Below are 22,345 nucleotides of genomic sequence, written 5' to 3' on the forward strand. Positions count from 1 at the left end.
TCCTACCAAAATAAAAGCAGCCTGAGAGGCGACTTTTCAGTTTTTTAATTTGGTTTTAAAGGATGTCCATCATCTGATCAACTTCAAAATAAACATTTTAAACATTCTACATTCATCTGAATAAACATGAACATCACCAACATAAACCAGTCAGGAGTTGGGTGTTTCCTCCATGGAAGGTTTTCACATTAAAGGTCCAGTTTGGGGAGTTTTAATGAACCTAATGTAAATGAGCTTTAACACTCATCAGAGCTCCTTTTCAGATTGATTTTGAAGAACTGCTATCACGTTTTACAATTTTAATCCACCATTCTTGTGTTTTAACAATAAAAATACACATCAGACATTTTCTGTTGGGTTATTCCATCTCAGATCATCAGGATCCTTCTATTAACCCATCTCTGATTAGCTTGAGACTTTATTCTAAACTGTGGATATTTTAAAAAAATAGAAATGTCTTCATCCCAATATTCAAAGAACCAGTCTAAAACTCCAGAATTCAACAAAATGGTAGTTTTTGTGGGACACCTTTGTCAAAAACTGCTCAATCAATTATGGAAATTAAACAAAAATAACATTTCTATCAAGTATTCTATCTTGTAAAGTATTCTGTTTGTTGAATTTGTATTACCTTTTCTAGTACCATTGATTCCCTGTGTTGGTTAGCAGCTAGCTTGTAGCATCCCAGAAAACAAGCTTCTATCCTGTTTAAAGCTGTAATAAAATTCCAGCTTCTATTTGATGCGTTATTGTTGTGTGCTAGCAGGTAGCTTGTAGCAGCTGGTGGACTAACTAGTAATAAATTTAAGGTCTTATTATGATTAAATCACAAATATCTTAATAAATATCCACATTTTACGACATTAAAGTACCAGGCACATCAGAGAAGGTCAGGATATAATGAGTCCACTGTGGCTTTATTTGACTATATCCCATAATTTCTACTGCTGGAGGCAGAAACTTCAGGCGGGATTCAGGTCTTCAGATGTAAATGAGGCCAAACCGGATTTCAAAGTGGTTTCATCATCTAAACAATGAGGAGGAAACCAGAAACAGTTTCAGATCCTATTCCACTTGACAGGAAGCTAATTAGCATTAGCAGACACTGGGGAGGGGGCGGGGCTTCTTCCACAGGTGAGAACAGGTCAGATCCACTTGTTTGTTTGTCCTCTATTTTTATTTTTTTTCTGGCAGACGTGAAGCCTCGTCTTCGCTGAGGAAGATGAGGATGTTTGGTTGGAGGACCGACGAGATGAAGAGAACTTGGACTTAGCGGCGGCGGCCATCAGCAAGGACGAGGAGGACGAAGATGGCGGCTGGGAGTCGGATCCTCGCAGAGTCCGGCAGGTGAGTCCGTCCCCGCAGGAGCAGCGCTGGAACAGCTCCAGGCCGTGGGTCCCTTTGTGGCGGTGTCGCGTACAAACCTGTCCCTCCCGCAACACCGGCTTGCAGATGCGGGTCCAGAAGTGTCGAGCGCAGCAGGAAGAGTCGGAGCAGTCGGAGGAGCGAATGCACGGATCTCCTACCTGACCTGGAGCAGAAACAACAGGTAAGACCAGCCGCTAAACACCTAAACACCTACTCCCAGATCAGTCCTCTTGATTTTATAAAAACTATCGAGCTTATACGCTATGTTAGTGACAAGCTAACACTGATAGCGGTGCGTTTTTAGCTTTTTAACTTAAAATTTTAAAAATGTATTACCATTTCTAGCACCATAACTACCTGGTATTTGGTATTGTGAAAAAAACATATTTTAGATTTGTTGTTGTTGTTTGTTAGCAGCTAGCTTGTAGCAGCTGGTAGACAAGCTAACATCCTATTTCAAGTTGGAGATGACGCTGTTGTTCTTCATTTAGTTAGCTTGTAGCAACAAGTGTACTAAACTGTAATTAATTTCAGCTGGTAAATTTATTTAAATGCTACCTAACTAGCCCACCAGTTGGAACATTCAGCGTGGTAGTTAAAACATCTATTTCTAGACAATTAACCTATGCTAATGGGGTAATACCTTATGCAAGCAACAAGCTAAGATTTGGCAGTCAAAAGTTCTCAGCTTGTGTTTTTTTTAAATATTTAAATATATTACTCTTTTTAACACTATAACTCCTTGATATTTGTGTTGTTAGCCACTAGCTTGTAGCAGCTGGTACACAAGCTAAAATCTGTGTTTTGCCAGTAATGATATTCAGCTTCTATTTAATGTGTTATTGTTGTGTGCTAACAATTAGCTTGTAGCAACTAACACTGTAATTTATTCCAGCAGAAAAGATGCTATTTGGCTAGCCTACTGGTTGTAGCATTCAGCGTTAAAGCTAAGCATTTAATTCTCGATAAGTCTTTTTTAATTAACCCAAGCTAAGGAGGCAAGACCTTATGCCAGCAACAAACGAACATTGCTAGCGGCATGTTCTCATCTTTGTTTCTGTAAATATTTACATCTATAACCCTTTCTAACATTATAACTCTGATATTGTTGTTTTAGCAGCTACCCTGTAGCAGCTGGTACACAAGCTAACATCTTATTTTAGGCCATAGCGACATTCAGCTTCTATTTGATCTTTTATTGTTGTGTGCTCGCAGTTACCTTGTAGCAGCCTGGTGGGACTTAAGTTCACCTGAAATTATGCTAGCTAGCTAGCCTAACAGTTGTAACATTCAGGCCAGTAGTTAAACCATCATAATTCTAGATAATTAACCTACACCAATGGGGTAATACCTTATGGCTAGCAACAGCTAACATTAGTAGTCATATGTTCTCAAGTTGTTTTCTATAAATATATTACCCTTTTCTAGCAGTACAACTCCCTGATATTTGTGTTTGTTAAGCAGCTAGCTTTTAGCAATGGGTGGACTAACACTGAAATTAATTTCAGCTGAAAGATGGTAGCTAGCTAGCCTACCTGTTGTAACATTCAGCACTAAAGCTAAACCATCTAATTCTAGATAATTAACCAACGCTAATGGGGTAATAACTTATGCTAGCAACAAGCTGACATTGCTAGTTGTATGTACCCAGCTTGTTTTCTTGAATATTTACATATATTAGCCTTTATTATATTATTATATTTATGATATTACCCTAACTCCCTGATGCTTGTTTTTTTTTTTTTTTTTTAGCAATCTAGCTTGTAGCAAATGCTGGTAATAACCACTGTAATGAATGCAGGCAGACTCACCTTTACCTGAGGCTCCGCCACCTTGGTCCCACCTCTCTTCCTCCAATCGTTTTGTTTGTGGACTTCAGACCTCCATCGGAGTCGGGGAACCTCTGAGACGTGAACGAGTTCGATGATGGGAACGCAGATATCTGCAGCAGAAACACAGAAAATAAGAAGAAAACACTTTCAGTCTGACTTTCAGGATTTATTCTGTTTGTTTTCATCAAACTTTAAACAGGCGGGTTTGAAACACATGTTTACTTTTTTAAAGCACCAAAATTACTTAATTTATGAACTACAAACTGTAAAGTGGAAGGATTGTTGAAGATTTCCGACGGTCCTTGAACTACTCATTTAGAAAAAGACTAAAGTCTGAGCTTAAAATCAACACATTTCATCAAAACATGTCTCATTCAAAAACTCACCAGAAATATGTCAAATGCATCAAACAGATTCACTAAAAAACAAAAAATTCTGCGATCTCTTGTGCAGCTATGGAGCCATGATTGACCTACTTGTGACAGACAGTCGTGGAACAAAAATTCATGAAGTTTTCGACTGAACTGCAGGAAGTGTTTCCACAGAGCTATTTGGATGAATGTATGGAGATAGAATGAACAAATAATAAAACATCTGTAGGACATGAAGCTGATATGTTTTTCCCAGCGTTGCAGCACCTAAAAAAATATCTGACCTGTTGATTCCAGGTGTTTACCAATTTTTAAAATAAATACTTTAAAAAAAAAAAGAAGAAAGAAAACAGCTTTTATTCTGCACTAAAAGTAATTCTCTCTCCGTCTTCATGTTGTTGTGCTTCCCGGAGCTGTGACTCTCAGAAAAAGGAGACGGGGAGCTAAAAAAGCTACTTTTAAAATCAAGTTAAATGTATTCTGACTAATAATAACTGGACATCTCAGTCAGGATATTTAATTTGGAAAATGTAAATGTGACAAGAACAAAAAATGCGATACATTTTTACACAAATCACTAAACAAATTGCTTTTATTTTTTTCCACATAAAGTCACGTCCCACTTACTGTGCTGCAGCTGTTGCCGGGGCAACACATGTGTCCCTATGGCAACGCTTCTTCTCCTGCGGCAGGCCTGGCAGCGGGAGTGGGCGGGCCTCTGGTGGAGGCGTGGCAGAAGTTTCCCTCGCTGCACTCCAGGTCGCTCTTACACTGGAAGAGCTGCAGGGAGGCGGAATAAGAGCAGAGTGACAATAAAGTTTTACACATATTTACAGTTGTGTTAAAGTTTTCAGACATTTTGTGTCGGTCTGAGAATAACTCAGTCCGGTTACTCTCTAATTTATTTGTGTTTTGCTGCCGAATTTCATTAATTTTAGTTTTATGAGATTTTATTTCGTTTATTTCCTCCCGTAATAAGTGACGACCATCAGAAGTTATTGATTGTTATAATTATTGATTATTGGAGGTTGTACTGATCACCATCAGGTCAGAAGTCATTGATTATCATTATTGTTTATGTATTTAATCACCATCTGGTCCATTGTGGGCTCCCAGCTGCTCCTGTTCAGCGCGAGAACCTCATCCTCTGGGATCACCACCGTCCTGATGGAGCTCAGCCGAACCCGAGCCTCAGAGCCCAACGAGACCAGAACCAGGACCAGGACCAGGACCAAGACCGAGAGACGGGTCATAGCTGGAAATAAACAAACAAAAAACAAACAAAACATGTAAACAATGATACAAACAGCTCTGACACTGGAAAATAAATAAAACAATGAAGATTTAGCTGGTTTTCATGTGGAGATTATTTACAGAACGATTTATTACAAATTTAACAAAAAATGAAAAATGCAGAAAAAAATGACAGATTGGTTCAAAAACTGTAAAACTTCTGTGATTTTATTGGATTTTTGTTAATTTACCAAACAAATGGAAGATTTGTAAATTAATCAGGAAAAAAAGATTTTTGTGGACATCATGAACTTTTAAATAAACTTCTAAGAGGAATGTAAGAAACAAGGAAAATGTGTGAAACAGAAATATAATTACAGATCAAACGACCAAAACAAAGATTTTTAAATAGAGAATTGGAAAAAAAAATCTTAAAAACAGCAGCAAATACACGAAGAGATGCTTGAATACTGTAAAAAAAAAAAAAAAAAAAAAAAAAAAAAAGGAAAACAAAGAGTGGAAATGTCTTAAAGACTAAAAATCCACACAAAACAACCCAAAAATGATGAAGAACAAACACAAAATCACTGCCAAAACAACTGAAAACAGACAGAAACTGACCACTAAGATGTGAAACAACGAAAAATCAACACCAAACTGACCAAAGAATCAGTAAAATGACTGAAAATAAACACACCAATACAGAACAAACACTAACTGACCACTAACAGATGCCAAAACAACCAAAAATTGACAAAATGAGCTCTAAAGATGATTAAAAATGGAAAGAAAATAGTGACAATATCAACAATTATAATTTTTTGTAAAATTAAACTTTATTTCTGTCATTAAATGTTCATTTCTCTACAGAAAGAAAGTTTTCATTTCACAATAGAATCAGTTATAACTCGTAAAAACAGATTTCTAGTCTTATTCTAGCTGCTTAAATGCATTTATCTCGTAAATTAAAGCATTTTTCAGTGATTCTGCTGGGTTGTTAGGAGTAAAAAAAACTTCTCTCTGCGTGTTTAATTTGAAATAAATGTGATTTCACGGATTTCAAACTTCATCCTGGACGTTCTTTCAGTCCTATAATACTAAATGTTTGGTGTCAGTGAAGCTCTGAGGAAAAGCAGCAGAAACAGACTCACCTCCTGATGATTCTCCGCTAAAATCCGCTCTTCTATCCGCTGTTTCTGCTGAAGAACCAGAATCTCTCCGCTGCTTATGAGCTGCAGACACGACACGCGCGGCACGCCCACAGAGCGTCGATACCACCCCCCCCCCCCCTCACATCGAAACGTCCAGGAGTCTACCTGAGAGAGACTGAAGCTTCCTGAGGTTTATCCACTTATTCAGGTTAGAATTTATGATTTTTATCAGTTTTAGCTGCAGGTCGATGAATTACAAATAAAATCCAATAAAGTAAAAATAGTTAATTGAATTAAATCCAGATATATTTGGTTAAAATCCCAGAAAAACAGATTAAAGGGTAATAATGTCAGTAAAATAATAAGTTCTTTATTATGTTTGACCTTAGACTGCACAACTTTAATTTAATTTATTTAGTTTATTTCATATCTTTTATTTTAATTAAAATTTATTTATTTTATATTATTTAAACTTTATGTTATTAATTTAACTTTATTTTAAATTATATACTTGATTTAATTCAATTTTGTATTACACTATTTAATTAATATTTCATTTAACTTTATATAATTTAATTCAATTTAATTTTAAATTATTTAATTTTAATTTAGTTTTATATAATTCAATTTATTCAATTTAACTTTGTTATATTTTTAATTATTTAATTTAACTTTATTTTATTTTGGATATTTAAGTTAAATTAAATTAAATTTGCAATATTATATTTTTAATTTATTTTAGATTATTTAATTTAATTTTTATTTATCTTTGTTACCTTTGCAATGTTTGATTGTGTTTAATTTTACAATTATTGTTTAATATAATTTAAATGTATTTTATTTTAAATTATTCATTTAATTTTTAAAACAACTATTTATTTTATTATATATTTTATTTTATATTATTTCATTTAATTCTGATCCTATCAGTATCTAAGTCAGCTGTAATCTGTATTTTGTTGATTTCTCAGTTATGATTGAAGCAGTTAACGCACATTTAAATGATTTCATCTGTAATTTAATAAACAAATGGAAAATGTGAAAAAATGAAAATGGACTAAATTAGTCAAACACCTTCTTTGTATTTCTGTGATTTTATTGGATGTTTTCTTAAATTTGGCAGAAAAGGAAATTATAAAATAATCGCTAATAAATAGAAGCAACCAATTTGATGTTTATTTATATTTTGATTATTTCTTGAACTCTAAGAGCTTGAATCAAGATTTTTCTGATAGTATGTGCAATTTAGCAAACAGTGACAATCTGTAAAATGATTTATGAATTATTAATAAACAAACAAAATACTGTTAAAAACCATAAATTATTTTTACACACATTTATTACTGTACTTAAAACTGTAATAATATTGTTCTTTTATAAATATTTGCTGCAAATTTAAGAAAAACATGAATGCAAGACCTGAAATACGGTTAATAACAATTTTAATCACACAAAATGACCACAAACAGACCACAAAGAGATGAAAAAGTGGCAAAAATAGACAGAAAATCACCACGAAAAGATATAAATGACCAAGAAATGAATGAAAACAGACACAAAGCAACAAACAGACAAATACTGACTGAAAAAAGACATGAAATGATTCAGAAGAGACACAAAGCAAAAGAAAATGATGCCAAACTGTAAATAACAGCGCTTAGTGATGACCAAACTGTCTGCTGGAATCTGATGACCTTTATTCACCACGACTGACCTTCTACAGCTTCAACAGTTTTACTGATGGAAGATAAGATAAACACACACAGTAACGCACACACTCTGTACAGACACACACACATAAATAACCTGCAGCCACAGCAGCTCGACATCCAGGTCATGTGAATAAAGACGAGCAGAGAAGAAAAGAAAACAGACGAGATGAAAGGTTTGATTTAAAACGCAGCAAGAAAACACAACATGAAGCAAAACACACTTTAACAGCACAAAGAGACAAGCAAACGTACAAAAAGAGACACAAAATGACTAAAAAGAGACAAAATGAAGCAAAACCTCCGACAGGATGAGAAAACCGTACGACAAAACTAAGGAGACACAGAGATGTAACATGACAAAAAAGAGTCACAATGATTTAAAAAAGACACAAAATGAATAAAAAATACACAAAATGACTTTAAGTAGACACAAAATGTTTAACAAAAGACACAAAATGATCCAAATAGACAATAAATGACCAAAAGTAAACAAAATGACTAAAGAGGACAGAAAATGAATAAAAATAGACACAAAATAATTTTAAACACACAAAATGACTTTTAACAGGACACAAAATGACAAAAATAACACACAAAATGACAAAATTAGACACAAAATGACTAAGAATAGACACAAAATGACTTTGAAGAGACACAAAATGCAGTTCCAGTTTGTGTTCCTACAACTCCCATGATGCATTTCATCAGACACAGGAAGTGAAGCAGGTTCAGATGAAGAGCAGAAGTCTGTGTTTGTGTTCAGCTGGTGTCATTTTCTGCTCATTTCTGGTCATTTTCTGTCACTTTTGTTGTCTTGTGGCTGATTGGACTGACTTTGTGTCACTATTTCATTTTGTGTCTTTCTTTGTTCTTTGTGTGTCTCTTTTGCTGATTTTGTGTAATTTCTTGCTCATTGTCAGTCTCTTTTTGTTCATTTGTGTCTGTTATTGCAATGTTTTTCTTTTGTGTTCATTTTGTGTCTTTTTGTTGGTTGTGTCTCTTTTTGTTTATTTGTGTCTCCTTTTTGTCATTTTTGTTGCTTTTCATTCATTTATGTCCCTTTTGTGCTCTTTTTGTCTCTTTTTTAAATTTTTTTGTCTTTCTTTGTTAATTTTTTTTGTTACTTTTTTCATTTTGCATCTATGTTCATTCATTTTCTGTCTCTTTTGGTGGTTTTATGCGGTTTCTTCTTTCATTTCTGTCTTTTCTTTCTGGTTCCATGGCGTCTATTTGACTCTGAGGATCACAGCAGTTAGACCTGAAACCAACCCTCTGTCTCTTTCTCGATCTTTCTTTTCTTTAAACAGCTCAGAGTACTTCCTGTCCTCCACTACTGGAACTCGTCTGTACTTGTACTGCACTGTGTGGTTTTGGTTAAATGTAGGTTAAATCTTTAAATCCTTCAGGTTTCACAGTAAAATGTTGTCTAAAGCCATGAAAACACCTTTATCCTCCTTTAAATCCTCTTTATTTACTCCACCAGAAAGGATTCAGAGTAAACTTGTTCTCTTTAGTTTTCTTCATCTTTAAATAATTAAACTAAATTCAGCTGAAGTTCATTCTGTAGTTTATTAGAAACATGCAGCCCTATTGTTAGTATTTAACCTGATTAAATGGTGTCTTTATGACGGTATTTAGGGATTACATTCAGAGTTCACTGCTGGTTTCTGTTCAGGAGGATGAAGAACAACAGCGCCACCCTGAGGATCACATCTGGAACTGCAGCTGGAATCCTCTACTGACACAAAAATAACAATAAAACCGTTTGATTTATATGTATTTTTAAATATGAAGACTGGCTGCTCCTCATATTTAGTAATTTTGCTGAAATGAAACAGACAAATGATTGTACAAATGGTTAAATAGATGTTAAAATAAGTATTAAAATGCACAAAAGTATAAACTGTTAATAAAATAATAATTAAAATAAAAATGTCTGATTAATGGTTAAGATTAAAACCAGCAGCAGTAATGAATAAGAGTTCTAACAGCTGCTAACACGGAGCTAGCCAACCACGCTAACAGAAATGAAGAGTGGAAACGTTAGTCACTTCCTGTCACATGAGGAGACAAACAGGAAGTAGACCAGAGCAGACTGAGGACTGAAACTAACCGTCACACAGAGAAACAGACGTTCAGAAACAGACTGAAAGTGAAACCAGAGCAGTGTTTAGCTCTAAATGACATGAAGTCTGTTCCACAGCAGTTTATCTGATGCTTTATTAGTTTTCAGTCTGACTTTGATGAAACAGGAAAACATTCAGCAGTCTGTCAGCATGTCGTGTCTCTTTTTGTTCATTTTGTTGGTTTTTGTCTTTTTTCCTCATTTAGTGTCTTTGTTCATTTTCTGTCTCTTTCCATTTTTAGTCTTTTTTGGTCATTTTCGTCTGTTTTTGTTCAGTTTAAGTCAATTTTTGGCTTATATTCTGTCTTTTTTGTTAATTTTGAGTTATTTTGTTCATTTTCTATCACTTTTTGGTCATTTTGTGGCCATTTTTAAATTTAGAGTCATTTTTTGTTCCCTTTGTTACTTTTTCCTCATTTTCTGTGTTTTGTTGCTGATTTTGTGTCTTCTTGTTTAATTTTGTGGCACTTTCCAGTCATTTTGGGGTCATTTTGAGTCATTTTGTTCATTTTATGTCACTTTTTCCTCATTTTCTGTGTTTTATTGCTGATTCTTCCAGTCATTTTGGGTCATTTTGAGTCGCTTATTGTTCATTTTATGTTTTTGTGTACCTTTTGTCTTCATTTTGTGTCATTTTTCTTCATTTTGAGTTACTTTTTGTTCATTTTGTGACTTTTTAAATTGATTTTGTTGTTAATTCTGAGTGATTTTTTCTTAATGTTGTGTCGTTTTCTGGTCTTTTTAATTGTTTTGGTCTTCTGTGCTCATTTGTGTCTCCTTGTGGTTGTTTTGTGTCTTTTCTTGGATGTTTTTGTTCATTTTTATCTGTTTCTGGTCATTTTAAGTCTGCTTTTAATGATTTTTGTGTCATTTTTTTGTCAGTTTTTCATCAGTTCTTGCTTGCTGTGTGAAGACTTTTGTACCAAACTTTAGTTGTGTTCGGTCTGATCTACAGCCAGGTAAACTCTGCAGGACGCTTCAAGCTGTTCACACAGGAAGTGGTTTTCACACTTCCTGTTATAATTTCCTGTTGTTGAACCGCAGTGAGAGTCATCAGGAAACATCTGGCGGAGTCGGTTTGTTGTCACCTCATGTCTCTTCTCTTCTTTTCCAGAGTTTAGCATCCACTTTATCACCGTTAAACTCTTTTCAAACCACCAAAACAAAACTGAGAATCAGACAGAAGCTCAGACACCAGCTTCATTCTGGTGTTTTTAGGGGATTTTTTTGTCTCTTTCTGCTTGTTTTGTTTTTATTTTGTCACAGTTTTGTTCATTCTGTGCCTCTTTTGTTTATCTTGTGCTTATTTTTGGTAGATTTTTGCCTCTTTTTGCTCATTTTGAGACTTTTTTGAGTAGAGTTTTGGTCGTCTTTTGTTTTTTTGCTCATTTTGAGACTTTTTGTTCATTTTATGTCTCTTTTTTTGCTCATTTTGAGGCTTTGTTTATTTTGAGGCATTTTTTTGGTTAATTTTTTTGTCTTTTTATTCATTGTGTATCTTTTTTGTTCATTTTAAGTCTTTTATGTTCTTTTTTTGGTCATTTTGAGTCTTTCTTGTTAATTTTATGTCACTTTCTCGTTATTTTATTTCACTTTTTGATCACTTTCAGTTTTATTTTTATCCATTTTGTGTTGCTTTTTGTGTGTTTTAAGCATTTTTTGTCATTGTGTCTTTTGTGTCACTACTTGTTCATTTTGTGTCTGTTTTGGTCACTTTTTTCCCATTTTGTGTATTTTTGTGGTCATTTTGCTGCTTTTTTGGTTAATTTTGTTTGTTTTTTTTGTTTATTTTGAGTCACATATTGGTCGTTTTGCATTTTTAAGAAAATTTTTGTGTCTTTTTGTTTATCTGGTTTATTCTGTCTCTTAGTTTATTTTGTGTCTCTTTTAGTTTATTTTCTGTCTCATTTTGTTTATTTCTGTCTCTTTTTGTTTACTTTCTGTCTCTTTTTGTTTATTTTCTGTCTCTTTTTGTTTATTTCTCTCTTTTTTTACATTTTCTGTCTCTTTTGTTTACTTTCTGTCTCTTTTTGTTTATCTGGTGTCTCTTTTTTATTTCTGTCTCTTTTTTTACATTTTGTGTCTCTTTTTGTTTATCTGGTGTCTCTTTTGTACATTTTGTGTCTCTTTTGTTTATCTGGTGTCTCTTTTGTTTATTTTCTGTCTTTTTGTTTATCTGGTGTCTCTTTTTGTACATTTTGTGTCTCTTTTTGTTTATCTGGTGTCTCTTTTTGTATACTTTGTGTCTCTTTTTGTTTGTCAGGTGCGTCAGACAGGACTCGGCTGAAGCTGCTGTCTGCTGGAGGTTTCACTTTAACCTCTGGAGGTTTCTGAGCTCACACTCTCTTTCTTCACTGCTGTGTTCAACATGAACGTATGTCTTTTCGTCTAAACGTGTATTTTCCTGCTGCTTTACCGTGTTTTAACAGTGAACCCGGTCGGGTTTTTACGGTGAAGCTGCTGTCTGCTGGAAACATCCAGTCTGAAGATCAGCGTCTCTCACTGCGTTTCCGACCACGACCAATGGTTTCAGTGTGATTCTGCCGCTTCTTCCTCCTGCTTCACCTTTCATCGCTGTTCTACTCTGCAGTTCAACGTCCTACAGCTCGACGGAAACACAACAACAGGAAGGAGGAGAGAGAAAACTCAGAGATGTTGTCTGTCAGGAGACACTTGAAGAGACAAAAATAACATGAAAAGGTACAAAAATGGCATTAAAAGATGCCAAGAAAGCAAAAAGAAGCTAACACGGCGCTAAACAATGCTAAAATCACGTTAAAGAAGCAAAAATGACACAAACAGATGCAAGAAGGACAATGAAAGAAACAAACTGACAAAAATAAGCAAATGTAACGCTAAAAAATATAAAAATGACCAAAAGAAGCAAAATGACATAAAATGACGCAAAGAGACACAAAATATTACAAAAATGACACTAAAAGACGCAAAAATGAGAATAAAGAAACTAAAATGACACAAAGATGCAAAAATGATTAAAAAAAAGCACAAAAATGAACCAAAGACAGAAAACTTTTGTGTCCTTTTGGCTCATTTTGTGTCTTTCTGTTGTGGTTTTTCAGTTTCAGTTCTTTTCTTTCCTTTCAGTCTTTGAGTTTCCTCATTTTGTGTCTTTTTGTTCATGTTTTGAGTTTTTCTGTTTATTTCATGTCAATCTTTTCAGTCATTTTGTCTTTTTCTCATTGTTTTTTTGTCTTTGAGTATTTTGTGTTTTCTAGTTCTAAAGCAAATAAAATAATTCATAAATGAGAATTAATAACGGTGAGTTAATGAGGGTCTGAAACTGTTGCCTGCTGGTCGCTCTATTCATTTATCTGACAAAAACTGTTCACATTCTTTACCTGTATTGTTTATTCTAGTGTTTTCTGTATTAATGAAGCAGCTGGGAACTGTTGATGTTATTTCAACGTTTGTGTTTAGAAAGCTGGTTTTAAATGAGTCATTTCCTGACAAACTTTAAGTTATTCCAGTTATTTTGAGTTCATAGTTTCAGAATTTTATACTTGAACACACTGTAAAAAATATTTTTTGTTTGTTTTTTAAATTGCAATTTAAAAAAATGATATATTTTACAGATGTTTTCTGAATTTTTTAAAATCTAAAATGACAAAAAAGCTTGAATTTGCAAAAATTAAATCCACAAATATGTACAAGTTTTCAATCCTTAATATACTTTCTTTTCTTTTTTAAAATAATATTATTAAACTAAATAAATGTAGAGAGAGTAAAACTGTTTAACTTTATGATAAAACATACAAACAAACAAATTATGATTTAAATAAAATTACTGATTTTTTAAATGATTTTAAACGCACTGACATTATTTATTGATAGCTTGTTTTTTTAGTTTTTACAGTAAACATGTAAATTAATATTTTTTTTTAATGAGGATTAATTTCAGTTTGTGAATTTAATAAAATTAAAGAAATTTAGCTGCATGTCCACTAGATGATTTCCACGAGATGATGAGTTTTCAGGTGATAATGGGTTTTATCAAAATATCAATCCCCAAAGAGTATGTGTGCCGATGTAGGTGCTTGTTTAACCCTCCTGTTGTCGTCATTTACGGACACCAACAAATATTGTTTCTTTGTCTGTAAAAAACTTCCCCAGTTTCTGAAAATTTGCAACATCTTCAGGAAGAAACTTCCAAGAATTCCTTAAAAGTTTCCCTTAAAAGTTTCATTTTTTTAAAAAAATCCCCCAAACTTGGCAAGAAAATTTTTGTAAATATTTCCAAAAAAATGATTAAAAATCTTCCAAAAAAATCCTAAAAATATTTAAAGTGATTATATATATCAGCAAAACTTCTGATATTTTCTTTAAGAACATTTACATAAAAATCAACCCAGATCCAGCGATAACACATTAGTATATTATTGCTACATGTGAAAATATCACATTAAGTGTTGTTAGTACTTATCGAATGAACAATAATCTCACATTTGGATTTAAAACAGAAATTTAAATTTAAAGTTGAAATGTAACTTTCTAAAAAATTGATGAGATCAAAAATGTTCTTGCTCAAACAAAGATTATTTACGCTGCTCTATACATAGTACACACGTGGACAAAATTGTTGGTAGTTAAAGAAGTTAAAGAAGGAAAAACCCACAATTCTCACTGAAATCACTTGAAACGCACAAAAGTAACAATAAATAAAAATTTATTGAAAATTAAATAATCAAATTCAGCCATCACTTTTGAATTGTTGATTAACATAATTATTTAAAAAAACAAACTAATGAAATAGGGCTGGACAAAAATGATGGTACCCATAACTTAATATTTTGTTGCACAACCTTTTGAGGCAATCACTGCAATTAAACGATTTCTGTATTTGTCAATGAGCGTTCTGCAGCTGTCAACAGGTATTTTGGCCCACTCCTCATGAGCAAACAGCTCCAGTTGTCTCAGGTTTGATGGGTGTCTTCTCCAAATGGCATGTTTCAGCTCCTTCCACATATGTTCAATGGGATTCAGATCTGGGCTCATAGAAGGCCACTTTAGAATAGTCCAACGCTTTTCTCTCAGCCATTCTTGGGTGTTTTTGGCTGTGTGTTTTGGATGGTTGTCCTGTTGGAAGACCCATGACCTGCGACTGAGACCAAGCTTTCTGACACTAGGCAGCACATTTCTCTCCAGAATGCCTTGATAGTCTTCAGATTTCATCGTACCTTGCACACTTTCAAGACACCCTGTGCCAGATGCAGCAAAGCAGCCCCAAAACATTACTGAGCCTCCTCCATGTTTCACCGTAGGGACAGTGTTCTTTTCTTCGTATGCTTGGTTTTTGAGTCTATGAACATAGAGTTGATGTGCCTTACCAAAAAGCTCCAGTTTGGTCTCATCTGTCCAAAGGACATTCTCCCAGAAGCTTTGTGGCTTGTCAACATGCATTTTTACAAATTCCAGTCTTGCTTTTTTATGAGTTTTTTTCAGCAGTGGTGTCCTCCTTGGTCGTCTCCCATGAAGTCCACTTTGGCTCAAACAACGACGAATGGTGCGATCTGACACTGATGTACCTTGGCCTTGGAGTTCACCTTTAATTTCTTTGGAGGTTGCTCTGGGCTCTTTGGATACAATTCCAACGATCCGTCTCTTCAATTTGTCATCAATTTTCCTCTTGCGGCCACGTCCAGGGAGGTTGGCTACTGTCCCGTGGGTCTTGAACTTCTGAATAATATGAGCCACTGTTGTCACAGGAACTTCAAGCTGTTTAGAGATGGTCTTATAGCCTTTACCTTTAAGATGTTTGTCTATCATTTTTTTTCGGATGTCCTGGGACAATTCTCTCCTTCGCTTTCTGTTGTCCATGTTCAGTGTGGTACACACCTTTTCACCAAACAGCAGGGTGACTACTTGTCTCCCTTTAAATAGGCAGACTGACTGATTATGAGTTTGGAAACACCTGTGATGTCAATTAAATGACACACCTGAGTTAATCATGTCACTCTGGTCAAATAGTTTTCAATCTTTTATAGAGGTACCATCATTTTTGTCCAGGCCTGTTTCATTAGTTTGTTTTTTTAAATAATTATGTTAATCAACAATTCAAAAGTAATGGCTGTTTTTGATTATTTAATTTTCAATAAATTTTTATTTATTGTTACTTTTGTGAGTTTCAAGTGATTTCAGTGAGAATTGTGGGTTTTTCCTTCTTTAACTGAGGGGTACCAACAATTTTGTCCACGTGTGTATATCTGCCACTCCTGGGGTAAAATCAGTGAATGGACCCTCATCCTTTACTGAAAAGGCTTTAAAACATCTGAACTCAGTCAGAACATAAAGGCTTAAAATAACAACAAATGGAATGAAAAGTGATCAAAAATGAATCCAAACATAACGCGGTCAGTCAATACTTGAAAGCAACCAAACATTGCAATGCATAATATTATAGTGCAAATATGCAATATAGAATACATTCTATCAGGAATAAACTATATAACAATAATAAAGTTGACATAAATATATATAATAAAGTTTGAGTTGCTAATATTGAAGGTCTCTTTGAAAAAGTTGAATCTGATGCATGCTGTCATTGTTTCATGTCATTTCTATTGTAATGAAAACACAAGAATGATATAAATATATTTGTAAACTGGAGACTCCAGGCATGTATGTGATATATAACATGTTGTGACTGCTATTAGTGAAATGGCTACAATAGCTATGTCAATTTTTAGTAAAAAAGAACCAAAATAAATAAATATATTATAAATATATTATGATTAAATTATCTGCAGGTTCCATGTTTAATATAAATTCTGTTTGTTTTTATTCTGACATAATTTCATGATTTGTATTCACACAAAGAACAGAAAGTTTTAAAAACTCCATGAAAATCTGCTTGTGTCATTTAAAAAAAAAATTACATCAGAAACAAAAACAGACAAAAATCAGAGTTTAAAATGATTTCCTCTGACTGAAAGAATCTGAGCAGAAGGACGAATTAATGAACGCATAAAGAAATAAAAGAATGAATAAATAACTGAATAAGTGAGTGAAAGAATAAATAAGTAAAGAAATAAATAAAGAAAAATTGAGTGCATGAATAAAAAGAATAAAGGAATTGATAAACAAAATAAAAAATAAACAAAAAATAAAGGAGTGCATAAATAAGTAAATAAATAAATAGCTGAATAACTAAACAAATAAAACAATAAATAAATGTGTATAGATAAATAAAAAATAAAGAAACAAGTGAATGACTGAATAAATTAAATAAATAAATAAAAGAACATAGACAATTAAAAAACAAAATAAGTGAGTCCATAAATAATGCGTATTAAATAAAAAATAAATAAATAAGTGAATAAATGACAAAGTAAAAGAATAAATAAAAGAACAAAAGAACAAATAAGTGAGCAAATAAACAAACAAATTAATAAAAGAATAAACAAACAAATAAAAGAATAAATAGATAATAAATAAATAAATAATACATAAATAAAAAAGGAATAAGTGAAAAAATAAATAAAAGAATAAATAAACAAATAGATAAGAAAATAAATAAATAAAAGAATAAATAAATAAGTAGACAATAAACAAATAAATAATTAATACATAAATACATAATAAATAAATAAATAAATAATAAAATGAATGAATGAATAACTAAAGAATGAATGAAAGAATTAGTGAATAAGTAAAAGAATAAGTGAGGTGATAAACTTGCTGTCAGCGCTCTAACAGTTAACCTCCAGCTCCTCCTCCTCTCAACCTGTTTTTACTCGTCTATGAACATTCCTCTTCTTCTTCTCTGTTCTTTTTTCCTCCTCGTGTTCTCTTGGTTCTCGTCATGTTTGTCTCCAGATCGTTTCTCTGCAGGTTCAGGTTTAACAACAGGAACTTCTTCCACTCGGTCAGTGTCAGCTTTAAACACGTTTTACAGTTTACTGGTTTTATTTAACGTTTAAATGAAGGATTTACTGGAAGCTTTACTGGTTCTTGTTCTTTGTCTGGTTCTGGAACTTTTCAGAATCGCAGCTGAAAAGTTTGGACGGAAAAACACTAAAAAAACTCTTTAAATCTGGAGGATTTTAGCCACAGAGTGTTTCTGAAAACCTGTTTATCTGTGTCTAGTACTAACGATAATACGACTGGTAGTACTACTATTGATAGCACTGATACTGTTGATAGAACTGATAGTACTGCTGATAGTATTACTACTGTTCCTGCATCACTGTTGAAAGAAAAAAACAGGGCGTGAATCTGGAGTGACGGCGCCAAGAAAAGTAATACTGCAGTACTGTAGAGAAATACTGCATTAGAATAGAAAAATACTGCATTAGAATAGAAAAATACTGCATTAGAATAGAAAAATACTGCATTAGAATAGAGAAATACTGCATTAGAATAGAGAAATACTGTATTAGAATAGAGAAATACTGTATTAGAATAGAGAAATACTGCATTAGAATAGAGAAATACTGTATTAGAATAGAGAAATACCGCATTAGAATAGAGAAATACCGCATTAGAATAGAGAAATACTGCATTAGAATAGAGAAATACCGCATTAGAATAGAGAAATACCGCATTAGAATAGAGAAATACTGTATTAGAATAGAGAAATACTGTATTAGAATAGAGAAATACTGCATTAGAATAGAGAAATACTGTATTAGAATAGAGAAATACCGCATTAGAATAGAGAAATACTGCATTAGAATAGAGAAATACTGTATTAGAATAGAGAAATACTGCATTAGAATAGAGAAATACTGCATTAGAATAGAGAAATACCGCATTAGAATAGAGAAATACTGCATTAGAATAGAGAAATACTGCATTAGAATAGAAAAATACTGCATTAGAATAGAGAAATACTGCATTAGAATAGAGAAATACTGCATTAGAATAGAGAAATACTGCATTAGAATAGAGAAATACTGCATTAGAATAGAGAAATACTGCATTAGAATAGAGAAATACTGCATTAGAATAGAGAAATACTGCATTAGAATAGAGAAATACCGCATTAGAATAGAGAAATACTGCATTAGAATAGAGAAATACTGCATTAGAATAGAGAAATACTGCATTAGAATAGAGAAATACTGCATTAGAATAGAGAAATACTGCATTAGAATAGAGAAATACCGCATTAGAATAGAGAAATACTGCATTAGAATAGAGAAATACTGCATTAGAATAGAGAAATACTGCATTAGAATAGAGAAATACTGCATTAGAATAGAGAAATACCGCATTAGAATAGAGAAATACTGCATTAGAATAGAGAAATACTGCATTAGAATAGAAAATACTGCATTAGAATAGAGAAATACTGCATTAGAATAGAGAAATACTGCATTAGAATAGAGAAATACCGCATTAGAATAGAGAAATACTGCATTAGAATAGAGAAATACTGCATTAGAATAGAAAAATACTGCATTAGAATAGAAAAATACCGCATTAGAATAGAGAAATACCGCATTAGAATAGAGAAATACTGCATTAGAATAGAGAAATACTGCATTAGAATAGAAAAATACTGCATTAGAATAGAGAAATACTGCATTAGAATAGAGAAATACCGCATTAGAATAGAGAAATACCGCATTAGAATAGAGAAATACCGCATTAGAATAGAGAAATACTGCATTAGAATAGAGAAATACTGTATTAGAATAGAGAAATACTGTATTAGAATAGAGAAATACTGTATTAGAATAGAGAAATACTGTATTAGAATAGAGAAATACTGCATTAGAATAGAAAATACTGTATTAGAATAGAGAAATACCGCATTAGAATAGAGAAATACCGCATTAGAATAGAGAAATACTGCATTAGAATAGAGAAATACTGCATTAGAATAGAGAAATACCGCATTAGAATAGAGAAATACTGCATTAGAATAGAGAAATACTGCATTAGAATAGAAAAATACTGCATTAGAATAGAAAAATACCGCATTAGAATAGAGAAATACCGCATTAGAATAGAGAAATACTGCATTAGAATAGAGAAATACTGCATTAGAATAGAAAAATACTGCATTAGAATAGAGAAATACTGCATTAGAATAGAGAAATACCGCATTAGAATAGAGAAATACCGCATTAGAATAGAGAAATACCGCATTAGAATAGAGAAATACTGCATTAGAATAGAGAAATACTGTATTAGAATAGAGAAATACTGTATTAGAATAGAGAAATACTGTATTAGAATAGAGAAATACTGTATTAGAATAGAGAAATACTGCATTAGAATAGAAAAATACTGTATTAGAATAGAGAAATACCGCATTAGAATAGAGAAATACCGCATTAGAATAGAGAAATACCGCATTAGAATAGAGAAATACTGCATTAGAATAGAGAAATACTGCATTAGAATAGAGAAATACTGCATTAGAATAGAGAAATACTGCATTAGAATAGAGAAATACTGCATTAGAATAGAGAAATACCGCATTAGAATAGAGAAATACCGCATTAGAATAGAGAAATACCGCATTAGAATAGAGAAATACCGCATTAGAATAGAGAAATACTGCATTAGAATAGAAAAATACTGTATTAGAATAGAGAAATACTGCATTAGAATAGAGAAATACTGCATTAGAATAGAGAAATACCGCATTAGAATAGAGAAATACCGCATTAGAATAGAGAAATACTGCATTAGAATAGAGAAATACTGCATTAGAATAGAAAAATACTGCATTAGAATAGAGAAATACTGTATTAGAATAGAGAAATACTGCATTAGAATAGAGAAATACCGCATTAGAATAGAGAAATACCGCATTAGAATAGAGAAATACCGCATTAGAATAGAGAAATACTGCATTAGAATAGAGAAATACTGCATTAGAATAGAGAAATACCGCATTAGAATAGAGAAATACTGCATTAGAATAGAGAAATACCGCATTAGAATAGAGAAATACTGCATTAGAATAGAAAAATACTGCATTAGAATAGAGAAATACTGCATTAGAATAGAGAAATACCGCATTAGAATAGAGAAATACTGCATTAGAATAGAGAAATACTGCATTAGAATAGAGAAATACTGCATTAGAATAGAGAAATACCGCATTAGAATAGAGAAATACTGCATTAGAATAGAGAAATACTGCATTAGAATAGAAAAATACTGCATTAGAATAGAGAAATACCGCATTAGAATAGAGAAATACTGCATTAGAATAGAGAAATACTGCATTAGAATAGAGAAATACCGCATTAGAATAGAGAAATACTGCATTAGAATAGAGAAATACCGCATTAGAATAGAGAAATACTGCATTAGAATAGAGAAATACCGCATTAGAATAGAGAAATACTGCATTAGAATAGAGAAATACTGCATTAGAATAGAGAAATACCGCATTAGAATAGAAAAATACTGCATTAGAATAGAGAAATACTGCATTAGAATAGAGAAATACCGCATTAGAATAGAGAAATACTGCATTGGAATAGAGAAATACTGCATTAGAATAGAGAAATACCGCATTAGAATAGAGAAATACTGTATTAGAATAGAGAAATACCGCATTAGAATAGAGAAATACCGTATTAGAATAGAGAAATACTGCATTAGAATAGAGAAATACTGCATTAGAATAGAGAAATACTGTATTAGAATAGAGAAATACTGCATTAGAATAGAGAAATACTGTATTAGAATAGAGAAATACTGCATTAGAATAGAGAAATACTGTATTAGAATAGAGAAATACTGCATTAGAATAGAGAAATACTGCATTAGAATAGAGAAATACTGCATTAGAATAGAGAAATACCGCATTAGAATAGAGAAATACCGTATTAGAATAGAGAAATACTGCATTAGAATAGAGAAATACTGCATTAGAATAGAGAAATACTGCATTAGAATAGAGAAATACCGCATTAGAATAGAGAAATACCGCATTAGAATAGAGAAATACTGTATTAGAATAGAGAAATACTGCATTAGAATAGAGAAATACTGCATTAGAATAGAGAAATACCGCATTAGAATAGAGAAATACTGCATTAGAATAGAAAAATACTGCAGTTTTCAACACCTGAGAGAAGAACAGCAAATATGTGGAACACAGTGGTAGTTTTTAGAGGATTTAATGCAGTAAAACTGCAGTTTAATGATCAAATACGACAAAGGAAGGAGTTTCTGATAGTAAAAATACTGACGTTTAATGAGGATTTTATTTATTTACTGTTGTTTGTTGTTGAGGTTATTTGTTGTTTTTTAAAGATGGATTTTGATGAGGACATTATGTACAATTATTATTATCATAATTATTTTTCATTTTAATGTATTTTTAGTCACATTTATTGCAGATATTTTTACAGTGCATTGCTGTTTCTGGTACTGCAGTAGCTGTAAGTACCACTGCAGTAACTGTAAGTACCACTGCAGTAACTGTAAGTACCACTGCAGTAACTGTAAGTATTACTGCAGTAGCTGTAAGTACCACTGCAGTAACTGTAAGTACCACTGCAGTAACTGTAAGTATTACTGCAGTAGCTGTAAGTACCACTGCAGTAACTGTAAGTACCACTGC

General features: G+C 32.6%; 1 protein-coding gene and 1 pseudogene across 2 annotated transcripts in view; one reads left to right on the forward strand and one right to left on the reverse strand.

Moving 5' to 3' along the window:
• LOC110947957 (dickkopf-related protein 2-like) overlaps positions 1 to 22,345 on the reverse strand; it is a 23,337-nt pseudogene continuing 992 nt past the window's right edge.
• The window catches only part of LOC110947956 (calcium uniporter regulatory subunit MCUb, mitochondrial-like), a 12,067-nt gene continuing 7,164 nt past the window's right edge, over positions 17,443 to 22,345 (forward strand). The window contains exon 1 of one of the 2 annotated variants that reach the window (XM_051944352.1): positions 17,443 to 17,674. In XM_051944352.1, coding sequence (XP_051800312.1) covers positions 17,612 to 17,674 — 63 coding nt within the window. In that variant the 5' untranslated portion in view covers positions 17,443 to 17,611. The remainder of the gene's footprint in view (positions 17,675 to 22,345) is intronic. The other variant, XM_022189316.2, reaches the window with a different exon arrangement.

Source organism: Acanthochromis polyacanthus, chromosome 24 (genome assembly GCF_021347895.1).
Source record: "Acanthochromis polyacanthus isolate Apoly-LR-REF ecotype Palm Island chromosome 24, KAUST_Apoly_ChrSc, whole genome shotgun sequence".
Classification (NCBI taxonomy): Eukaryota; Metazoa; Chordata; class Actinopteri; family Pomacentridae; genus Acanthochromis; species Acanthochromis polyacanthus.